The sequence below is a fragment of the Protopterus annectens genome, chromosome 9.part0 (genome assembly GCF_019279795.1).
Source record: "Protopterus annectens isolate FY-2018-M chromosome 9.part0, PAN1.0, whole genome shotgun sequence".
Lineage (NCBI taxonomy): Eukaryota > Metazoa > Chordata > Ceratodontiformes > Protopteridae > Protopterus > Protopterus annectens.
In genome coordinates this window covers 623,838,223-623,850,400 of record NC_056743.1, presented here as the reverse complement: position 1 = coordinate 623,850,400, position 12,178 = coordinate 623,838,223, and the positions used below count along the sequence as shown (strand labels likewise).

The following is a 12,178-nucleotide window of genomic DNA, read 5'->3' as shown; positions in this document are numbered from 1 at the left end:
GGCTTCCCTCCAACACAGAAAGGCTTGGGGGCTCAGAAGCTTACAAATAGTCCTGGATACAGCAAATCTGTATCTGGAACACTAATTACAGGAAAGGTAGGAAACAGGCTTACAATTTTTTTATTTTTCAGAAAAGTAGCAAAAACAGTAGTAAAAACAATTCACATGCAGTGCAAGCTGGCACACTTGAGTATGTAGCAATATTAGTCCACACACAGTTTGAAAAAATGTAATTAAATTAAAAAGGACTAAAAGCAAGTGCAGGAAGGGTTTATTAGGTAGAATGCGGTAAAGAGATGGGACTGGGGGAGTGTCCTAGATCAAATCTACAGTGGGGTGGGCACTGCAAAAGCCACCAAATGTAAACTACATCCAAGAGGTGGGGGTGGGGAAAAGTTTCAACAGAGATGTGAGGAATCAGAGTGCAAATTATAAAACCAAAAAAATATATACTGATCTCTGTATATTTGCAGAACACTAAGACAACAGATATCTAAGCAACAATTTAACTCTATAATACAGAATAATACAGAAAAATATACTCAGCTCTATATATTTGCAGATAGTCTTGTAAGGCTGTCTCTCAACACTTTAAATGCAGACTGCTGCTATTAACAGTTCACTGGGAATGGACCCCATTCCTAAGTCAAAGTATGATTAAAGTTCATGAAATCAGTATTGTTTCATTCTTTGATGTTAGCCAGAAGTGCTCTTCATGGCACCTGCAACGTGCCCAGTAATGATGACTCCTGCAATTCATAAAGAGTTACATGCATTGGTAACATATCTAAGTACAATTCTACATTCTTTTTTATAAGACCCATTGCTCCTACTACTATTGAAACTGTCTGGGTATCTTTCTTCCACATTGCCCTAGTTTCTGCCTGCAAATCCTGGTATTTTATGACTTTGTTTCTGCCTTTACATAAGACACTGTAGTCACTGGTTGTAGCAATTTCAGTGATCAAAGCTACGTTTGTGTTTTTTTCATGGAGTATTCTTTCTTGCGTCTATTTTTTGAACTGTTGGTATTGGGTGATCCCATATGATATAAACGTCATCATTTTCTATGATGCTTTGTGGCTGATGTTTTCAGTGCTTCTCAGCTACTTCAGTATTATGTTTGCACAATCCTCAATGTAAAAGTCTTGCCAAATTATTGTGATTTTTAGTATACAGTGCTTCTGCCATTAGTCTATCACATACAGCAGCACGATGTGTGACTGTTTTCACTTTTGTTTTACAAAATCTGCATTTTTCTGTTTCTCCCACATGTTCAGTGGACTTTGTAAACCAACATGTATGTAGTCCACTCTCCTGGGCCACCAATATTAACCTTCCACCTTTTGGTTTAAATTCTCCTTTCCTTAACAATTCTTGTGTTCGATCCTGATTGACATGAGGTTGTTCCAAGAGTTTTGTATACTTACAACTATATTTATGCATTTTCCACATTTCTTGTCCTTTTATCTGATCACCTTATATTCTTTTTTTTTTTTTTGCACATTTAGTTGCTGCCTGATTTTTATCTACTTCTGGTTTGATTTATATTCCAGCTTGACATTGATATGCTTTTTACTAATCTAAACAGGGAAGTCATCTTAGACTTAGTCTCCTCATGTTTTAAAACTTTCACTTTATTTAGATCTTGTGAGGCCAGCAGATATGAATGCAGTTCCACGATTGCAGATCAATACATGTAATCGATTTTGAGGAGGCCCATACCTCCAGAAGGGGGAATAAATCATTTGATAAGAATGAAGCATTTTTCTTGTTTTCCTGTCCAACTGATCCAATACCTTTTGGGGCCAGTCAGTCACTCCAAAACTGTAAGTTAGGACAGGAAGAGCAAATTGGTTTACAGTTTGTACTTGGTTCTTAGATGTCAGAGCAGTTTTCAATATTAATTTTAGTCTTCTAAAATATTCTTTACTAAGTTTTATTCGCATTTGTTCGTTTTATTGTTGATCCTTCATCAGTCAACAAATATTAGTACACTCCCTCTTGCTGAAGTTCTTTTATATCATATTTCTGTCCCAGGCTTATATTTTCTTGATGCTGCAGCTTTCCTGCTTTAATGGTTGCTTTTGCACATTTCTCATGACCAAATGACATTCTTATATCATTTGAGAAAGTTTTGACCACTTGCAGTTGTGCTTTCAATTCCTTGTTGTTTTCTGGGAGCCAAATTGTTGCCATAACATAATCTGTTAAGTAGACAGCTTAATGGGTTACGGGCAAGACAAAAAGAGCAGTGGTGACAGAGTTGCCCTGAAATATCCCCCTTTGAATTTTTACTGCTGAAATAATAATTTGTCCTTTATCATGGCTTAATAACAAAGTGGTTTGCCATTGTTTCATGGTCACTGTAATGTAATCGATCAGTGTAGGGTATATCTACTACATTTGTAAGCACTCCCTTATCTATGAATGTGGGATGCTGTTGAATGCTTTTTTGTACTTTATCCATGCCATACTTGGATTCTTCACACTTTTACAGTTCTGTATTGTGACTTTATTTAACAACAAATGATACTTTGTTCCATATAACTTTCTTTTGTTACCCGACATTTGAATTTCTTCTTCTTTCTTTTACTTCTTCTATCTATTCAGCATCTTTGTTATGTTCCACAGGATTTTCATAGATATTTCTCCAAAATAAATTATTTTTTTTAGTGGTGTTTCTATTCCTTTTGCCTTGCTTCCGAATTCTCTATAAAACTTTTTTGGTCATCAAAAATTGCTTATTTTATACTTTTCCTTTATATTTATCTTCATTTCTTCTACGTTTTTCTGCCTGTGTTAATATCTTTAGTTTATTATTTGCAGTAGTGTATGATAGATCCTGATCTGTTCTCATACTCCACATTGCTTTTTATCACATCTTTCTGACTATTTTTGTTAATTTGTTCCCTCTTCTGTACTCTTCTAGCAGTGACACTTCTTGTCTTAATTGCTTTATAGTTTTCTCTAGTCAGTACTTCCATGATGGCTTTTGATTTCTCCCCTTTCATTCCCTTACTGCCATGTGTTTTTGTGGTAAGACTTTATCTGCTTTATTAATTTAGCTGCATATTTATGTACCCTATTTACTTCTGTTGTGTTGCATGAATTTCTATGAACAGTCCTGATTACTGTGTTCGTATGTTCATAGGTTCATACTAGGCTATCTGCCCTAGGGCATTTATAAGCCTAGCCAGAGTGTGTTTGGCTTTCGCCACCCATTTTAAATTAATTTTGCTATGCCCTTTTTCGAGGTTAGTATACTGTGCCTCTGTCTAACAATGACACAGAAGTGATACCCGGGGAAAACCTACAATCTCCCATCCACTCATCAAGATTCCTCTTGAAGAGAGTCAATGAGGGACTCTGCCTAACCTGGACTGGGATTTTATTCCAGAGTGAAGGGAGCCTCTGGGTTATGAATCTGTCCCTCCAGCATGTCCTATTTATTTCAGTGCTGAGGTTCAAGTCTCTCGAGCACGTAGCTCGATGGGATTTGGATTTTCTGAGGTGCAGCATGTTCATTAATTCCGGGTTGGACATGGCTTTATATGTCAGGCACAGATCGCCTCTGAGCAGGCAGAATGCCACTGAGTAGAGCTGGAGTTTCTTTAACCGGGCAGCATATGGCATCTGTTTGAGCCCTTTGATCCTCTTGGTGAGGTACTTTCGGGGTCTTTCCAGTTGCTGCAGGTGTCTGGTAAGGTACATCCCAAAAGGGGCATTGTACCCAATTATGGGCCTGATGAGGGATGAGTAAAGAGGCACGATGACCTCCCCTGATCTAGATGTGAATCCCTTCATGATTAGGTGGGCTATATAAAATGTTTTTCTAAACACTTTGGCCATGTGGTTGTCAAATGAGAGATTGCTATCAACTTGGGTCCTCAGGTCCCTAATTACTTCTTCTGTACTTAATGGATTACCACCTATGTGGTAATCTGTGGGCACTTTGTTTTTGGCAAAGGGGATGACTGTACACTTTTTGGCGTTTAGCTGGAGGCCATGGCTCTGGCACCAGTTGTCTGTTTCTATGAGGCCCTTTTGGAGGATGCTTGTGTCGGCTGGAGAGTCGATTATGGCGCCCAGTTTGCAGTCATCTGCGAACTTGGTCAGCCACAGTCCTTCCGTGTTGGCCTGTACCTCCGAGAAATATATACCGAACAAGAGAGGTCCCAGGACTGAGCCTTGTGGGACGCCACTTGTAACTGGTTTGGAGTCTAACATGGCTCCAGCAATTCTAACCATGTGGGTTCTGTCCTTGAGCCAGTTTGCAACCCATCTAGAGTGGGGTATTGTATCGAAGTTTTATCAAATTTCTAACATTTTGGTTCTTAATCTGTAATCTGTTTCTTTCATTGATCTTAATATGTCTATCCATCGCTATTAAATCAAGCAACTCTTCCCTTAGATCATTTTCTTCTAAACTGAGGGCACATTCTTTGATCTCCATTTCCTGCGGGCATTCTACAGAAAGTTCCAGAGCATCTTCCTGTGCCACATTCTCCTCAGTTTCATCCTGTGTTGCTCATTGCTCCTTCATATCACTGGTCTATTACTCCAGGACATTGACTGCGTCAGAGTTGCCACAGTTTCCTGTTCCTTCCCTTGCTGTACAACTCCAGCTAAACTATTGTGCTGTTTTCCTGCTGAAGGTTTCAAAGTATCTTCATATAGTAAATGATCAGATGTTTCCCACTCCACTGTTTCTCCTTAATTAGGGGATTCATTATTCTGTCCTGCTGTGGTGTTATCACAGTTAGATTTTCTACCCTAAATCCTTCACTTCGCAGATAATCCATAACCTCCGTTTCTATTTCTTTGACTTCTCCATTGCTAATTCTCCTGTCTACTTCCCCCTTTGTTTTCTTATTTTTGTATTGTAACATTTTCCATATCTGGATGCCTTTGCCTGTATTACCCTTCAAATATCTTTGGTGCTGCTCTTTTTGTATTGGTTAGTTTTGCTTTCTCCTTTGCATAAATATTGCAACATATTAAATCTCTTTTTCTTTCCCATGTCCATATTTCTTCTTCAGATGTCTCCTGCTTCTTCTATCAGTATAGGTATTGCCACTTCAGCAGAACCACAGACATTTGCATGATTTTACTATGGCAGTGTAGAAAAGCATATCAAAGTATGTAAAATGAATGGGAGTTAAGTGTTCGTGTACTGTGCAGATAACTTCAACAGGGTTTTGTAGAATAACCAAACAAGGAATGCAAGAGAAACTTGGTAAAGTTGTTATGCCTCAGCTGAGACCAGATTGCAGAGCTTCAGACAGAAGTCTGATGTTTGCATGTGCTCTTTTCTCTTCTCTTCTTATTATGTCATCTGCTCTTCTTACTCTGGTTCTGTGTTTTCTTCCACCATGTTGTTTGTCTAGCCTGTTAACTCTATTATGTTTCTTAGTACTGACTGGTTGATTTGCTTTAATTTTGATGTACATTCTTCTCCTTTCTCTACTTTTTCAGTTTGATTTTCTCATTAAATTTTGCATGAATCTGTTACTTTTTTCTGATTTCTTTCCTTTCTCGAACTCGTTGGCAATGTCTTTGTATGTTGTTTTCTTTTGTTATCTTTCATGTGCATGTCTTGCATTTTGATTTTCAACTCTAAACTTACTTTTTTTCCTCCCTTCCTTCCTTGTTTCCCTGTTTTCTGTCATATTTCTTTAGGAAAATGCACAGTTCGAATCCTTCCTAAGATCGACACCAGAGGGATGGATGCAGATGACGTCCCAGAACTGACAGAAACCGTCAGAAAAATAATGCTGTCTGCATTTTATGAAATTTCAGGAGAGACACGAGAAAAGGATTCCATACAGTGAAAGGGAGGAGAACAAAGTTCAGTTAAATGTGAAATGGATAAAAGCCCTTCAGGACAGAACAGATATGACCAGGAGGAGCAGTCTTGCCTTGGAACTAACCAAATGTTCACTTCAGAGTTAGACGACTGGATTTATTCATGGCTCTACATGTCCCCTTCAGCTCATCTACATGGAATGATCCACCTTACTCTGTCAGCAGCATGGCATGTTCCATTTTACCTTGACTAGAGGGCTAAGGGTGTCCACTGAATCATGATGCCATCTTGTTTAAACCATAACATTTTTAATATTGCAGTATTTGTTACCTGCAGGCATGGTGGATTTTTTGTTGATATTCTGCTAAATATTTATTTGTTCACCTTTTTAATTTAATTTTTTTAAATTTAGAAATGCAGTTTTCCAGTTACAACATATAGGTGTTTGATGTAAAAAAAATTACCAATACTTGGTACATTTGTTTGAGAGGTCTTACAGTGGAATGCTCATTCAGTGAATGTAGGATGTCGCTGTGGAAGTAGGAGTAGCTGTTTTGCTACATTTCCTGTAGGTATGCCTGTATGTCTGCCATCTTGGTAAAGTGATCAGTTAAATAGACATCTTCATGTAGACCAAAATACTGACTTTTGTCAACCCAGCCAGTGCCGTGCTGTGTAGTTCTACCCTCAGGCTCTGCTTTCTTTAAGTAAGAGACACGCTTGAATGGGTAGCGGTAGTGATAACAAGAAAAGACAGTAAGGTTTGCCTAGCTGTGTTGTGGCAGCATGTTGATGGAAGGTAGAAGTGCCACAATTCATAATAAGAATAAGATATAGCTATTAATCGTTGCTACGTTCTTCTTTCTTATCCCCAGAAACACAGCTGTTACCATATGAAGGACATTTTGAATTAAAATGGCAGCTATATCAGAAGGATTGCCAAGAGTCCATGGCCAGTCGGCCGTGGTACAAGTAAAATAGTTGTGCAGGTTACATGGCCATTAGGAGTAAAAAAGTTTCTATCCTTCAGGTAGTTATTCATGGAAGGTACCCAAAAACCTGTTGGTTGCAGGATTACACTTTGTTGCCACTAATAATTTTGTAGCATTTAATCTAGTAATAACTTTTAATGCAAACTTTAGCCCAGCCATATTACAGCAGGAATGCTTTGAGCATACTAAAGCCCATCATAACTTGTTGAATTTAGTGTAATTGAATTGTTAAACCCGCCTGACTTAGTGATGTTTCTTCTTGTAAGCCATCTGGAAGATATCATTCTCACCACAGAAGACTGTCACTGGACAGATTGCATGAATTTTTACTACTTGATTGATCTGTATTATTTAGAATACGTATCTTGTTCATACCCATATTCACTGATTTCCACAGAAACCAGTTGGACAGCGTTGTAGTTTTCCGCAATCCTTCCGTAGGTGCCACACATCTTTTCTAGTATCTTGTTTTTGACACATGTAGATAATGTCCTGTTCTTTGCACAGCTTGAATTCTTATTTCATTTCACACCTGATAGACAGGCCTTTGTTTTGTTACTTTTGGTGGCATTAAAATGGCTTGGCATCTTTAAGCACTTAGAACAGAAACTGACTACACACCATTAGCACTTTCAAACTATTGAAAGAATTGACCCTTTTCAACTGACAGTTTTTTTTTTTTTAAACTACAGGAAACTAAAGATCAGTGACATTTCCAGACTAGTTTTACACGTGTCTTGTAGTTCTGTTTTTTTTTATTACTGATGGACAAAGAGAACTCAAGTTTCAGATTCTGTGGCAGAAAGAAATTCCAAGCATCATTAACTAGTACAAGCAATGTGTTAATTTATTATCCTGCTGGAAGCCTGACATTTACAAAGTCATCCACTGTACATATTTGTTTCCAGACTTGCTTGCAATCAGGATCAGTGGGATATTCCAGAGGCACCAGCCGTATGACACATTCCGTTTTTTAAAATCCCTGAATTCTTGCTGACCATCTATCCTACTCTCCTGAATGTGAGAATTCTGTGACCCACTTGATCCTTCTGGATTAGAGCCAAATGAACTAGGAGCAGGGACATCATCCATATGTCAGACATCTTGTCCACACTTCTTGCACCCTTCCCATAGAGACATGCACCTTTGCTGTTTGCAGAGGAAGCACATGTGCTGCCATACTAAACATTCTCTCATAAGCTGTGCATGTTTGCAGCATGGGTTACTAGGCTCATTGCTGCAGGTGTCACCAATGCATTGAGCTATACTCACTCCTAAAATGAACAAGTTGGAATTAGCCCCTCACTCCCACTGTTCTCTACTTGGTCCCTCAACATCTGTGCCAGTGATTGAAAACATTCTACCTGGACATACTGATGGCTTTATCCCTGTATTCCACTTGGCCAGTGACACACCTCATGTTCTGTGTTCCTTCATAGCCCTCACACAAGAATATATGAACCAGTTTAGTACTGCCTTGTCATCTAATACATGATCATCCCATACCTGCAGTTTGACATGTAGTGTCTGCATTGCATAATATGAGCATGATTTGGTGCAGTCTGCTAACAATTTCTCTTGTCATTAGCTACCACATGAAAGGCCAAGGTTTACTTGGTTTCAGTCGCACTCGTACTCACTCTCAGTTGTACTCGTACTCGGTCTCAGTCGCACACAGTCTCAGTCACACTCGGTCTCAGTCCCACTCATACTGAGTCTCAGTCCCACTCGCACCAAGTCTCAGTCCCACTCATACTGAGTCTCAGTCCCACTCATCACTCAGTCTCTGTCCCACTTGTTACTCAGTCTCTGTCCCACTCGTTACTCAGTCTCTGTCCCACTCGTTACTCAGTCTCTGTCCCACTCGTTACTCAGTCTCTGTCCACTCGTTATTCAGTCTTTGCCCCACTCATGATAGTCATCAGTGGGTAAAATAATGCTTTTAGAAAATAGAGAGATAGGGAACAGAAGAAGGCATGGGGACAGTTAAACCAAGCAGGTCCAAGAGAGGAAATTAAGTTCTTCTTTACAAAGGAAGTCAGAGATGCTTAGCATGATTTCCAAAAGAAGTAGCTGAGTGGAAAGATAAAGAAGGGTTTAGGGGATCATAGGATAAGATGGAATACAAGTAGGAATGAGGTGGGTTTGCTGCTTTATGACTACTTGTGTATTTAACTGAAATAGATATTAGTGACCCCCATTACACGTTTATGTTCATATCTGCTTTCAGTCTTCACCCTATTAATCATTGGTTGATTACAGAGTAGTGGAGGTTGGCATAGTGGTAAAGATGTTTACCTGACAGACACAAGGTACAGGGGTTGGAATCTCACTAGGGAAATATGACTAGGCATAAAAAGGCCCCCCAAGGGTCATTAGACTAGTAATTACCTATGGACCTGAACAATACAATACAACAGACAAATTAGTCTGAAGCAGTGATTAACAATGTATGACCATTTGGAGTAATAGTATAAGTGTTTATATCCCATAGCCCATCTGTATTGCAGGGTACTTTCTCTGATTTCTGACACACCCTTCCTTCCACACCAAGCAGTTATTTCCCTGTCTTCTGTGAAAAATTAACCAGAAGAGGTGAAACTTAATGGAAAGAAGAATAGGAGTTCCAAGAGGTGCAAATGAGTTCACAAGTCCTGCCTTCCTTAACTTCTAACTTTGTCCTTCACTGATGATGTTTTTTTATGGAGCCAGCCACAGAGGGCATTGTGAAACTAGCAGATCTTCTCTGAGGGTTGATTAGGTTGTGATACAAAGTGGTACTGACACATCAGCCTGTTACAGATGTGTAGAAGCAGTCTTCCAGCAGACCCAGACACACGCCCAGGCACACAATTCAGCAGACTACTGACGGAGCATGCCTCCCTTTGCTTAGGCATTTTAGCATCACTCTCAATCCATGCTTGAGACTTCTTGAAAAGTAGGGAAAGGAAATCATGCACAAGTAGATTGTTGGACCTGTTAGTAATCATTTTCAAGAAATAGGAACTGGGCCATTTATAATTCTTGAACCTAGACCTTAGTATAGTTGGATTTAATAACTCAGCTGATCATAGGTTCATAGGTAGGTACTAGACTATCGGCCCTAGGACCTATACAAGCCAAGCCAAAAAGGTACCCTGGGTTTCGCCACCCAAGAAAATTATTTTCCTGTGCCCCTGTGGAGTAGAACCACAGAGGTGATCCCTGGGGTAAATTTCCTATTTCCCATCCAATCATCAAGATTTTTCTTTAAGAGGGCTAATGAGGAGCTTTGTTTGATATAGATAGGTAGTTTGTTCCAGAATATGGGAAGTCTCTGGGACAGGAATCTATCCCTCCAGCATGTTCTGTTTATTGTGGTGACAAGGCTTTGGTTCCTAGAGCGTGTAGCTCGGAGGGATTGGGATTTCTTTAAGTGGAGAATGTCCAATAGCTCTGGGTTTGACATAGCTTTGTATGTTAGGCAGAGATCACCTATGAGTAGGCAATATGCGACGGAGTAAAGCCGGAGATTTTTGAGATGGTCTGCGTAGGACATCTGTTTGAGGCCAGTAATCCTCTTTGTGAGGTATTTCTGTGGCCTTTCCAGTTGTTGTAGATGTCTTGTGAGGTACATACCAAAAGGGGCATTGCACTATGTAATGGGTCTAATCAGTGCCAAGTAGAGGGGAACAATGACCTCTTTTTTCCTGGATGAGAAACCTTTTGTGATGAGGTGTGCCACGTAGAAGGATTTCCTGACTACTGTGGTGATGTGATTATCAAATGAGAGACTACTGTCCACCTATGTCCCAAGGTCTCTTATCACACTTTCAGTGGTAGCACATGGGTATCGAGTTTTTACCAAAAGGGTTGACAGTGCACTTTTTGGCATTGAGCTTGAGGTCATGGCTTTGACACCAGGCATCTGTCTCAGCAAGGCCCTTTTGTAGGATGTCCACATCATTAGGAGTTCAAATTATGGCTCCTAGTTTGCAGTCATTTGTGAACTTTGTTAGCCAAAGATCTTCTGTGTTAGCCTGTACTTTAGAAAAGTAGATACCAAACAGGAGAGGAGCCAAGACTGAACCCTGTGGTACTCCACTTGTCACTGGTCTGAAGTCAGATTTGGAGTCTGCTACTTTCACAGTGTGGGTTCTGTCAGTGAGCAATTTGGCAACCCATCTTGTGACATAGGGATTTATACCTAGTTTAGTGAGTTTATCTATAATTCCAGAGTGGAGAATGGTATCAAAAGCCTTAGCGAGATCTAGATAGGCTGTGTGAACCACCTTACCCTCGTCTACGGCTTTAGTGACTGCTTCAAAGAAGTCAGTCAGGTTTAGGAGACATGATCTGCCTTTTACAAACCTGAACTGGGTGGAGTCCAGAGTTTGGACATTACCAATGTCTTTGTTTATAAGTTCCATGATGATAAGTTCCATGGCCTTACAGACCAATCTTATTGGGCTAATGGGGCGGTAGTTCCCAGAGTCCCCGTGGTGGCTTCCCCTTTGTGGAGTGGGACAACTGTCACTGTACACCATTCAGTGGGCACAAAGTCTGAGGTGAGGCTATGATTGAACATGGTGTTTAGGTGGGGTGCCAGTTCATAGGTTAGTACTAGGCTAGCTGCCCTTGGAAGCCATTTTAAGCCTAGCCAATTTTCCCCTGTGAGATTCAAACCCTGTACCTTGTGTTTGTAAGGCAAACACCTTAACCATTAGGCCACCCTCCCAATTCTGTAGTTCATGTAGAACTCAGTCTGAGATGTTGTCAGGTCCCATGGATGCTGTGTTCTTGGCTTTGGAGAGTGTGTTTTTTACCTGTGCAGCTGTGATTACAGGAACTTTGCATTCTTCCTGTATAGAGATGGGCCCTTTAGGGGGTGGGTAGGGGTAAAGTTAGCACTGACCCTATCTGCCAGGATGTTGGCAATATCAGTTGGTTCTGTATATTTAGTGCCATTGTGCTGTAACTCAAAACAGATCTGAGTGTTGCCATTGAGATTCTTAACATAGCTATAGAATGCTTTGTGGTTGTCTTTAGAATCAGTGGCAATTTTGTTTTTATAACTAGTTTTGGAGGATTTTATGAGGGATCTCAGCTTCTTACTGAGGCAGTTATTCCAGTCATGGGATTTTACTCTTTTTTTGCAACAGTTTCTTTCTTCTGTTGTAGAGTTTGTTTATGGCAGGGGACCACCGGATTGGCTTCCTTTTTTTGGAGGATAGCATCTTGGTTCTTTTAGGGATAACACAATCCATGCACTCGTGTAAGTGCTTATAAAGTGCATTTGTGTAGGATTCAGCAGTCTTACCTCTGTTGTCCATCTGCATGGGTGTCGTGAAGTTTGCCACTTCTGTCTTAAGCGTGAAGTTGACTTTGGAGAATTTTT

The 12,178-nt window shown here is 40.0% G+C and overlaps 1 protein-coding gene across 1 annotated transcript in view; it reads left to right on the top strand.

The window, feature by feature from the left end:
* The window catches only part of AGPAT1 (1-acylglycerol-3-phosphate O-acyltransferase 1), a 621,246-nt gene extending 611,306 nt beyond the window's left edge, over positions 1-9,940 (top strand). Inside the window, exon 7 of the mRNA XM_044083187.1 lies at positions 5,683-9,940. Within this exon, the coding sequence (XP_043939122.1) occupies positions 5,683-5,834 (152 nt within the window). The 3' untranslated portion in view covers positions 5,835-9,940. The remainder of the gene's footprint in view (positions 1-5,682) is intronic.
* Positions 9,941-12,178: the final 2,238 nt, after the last annotated feature.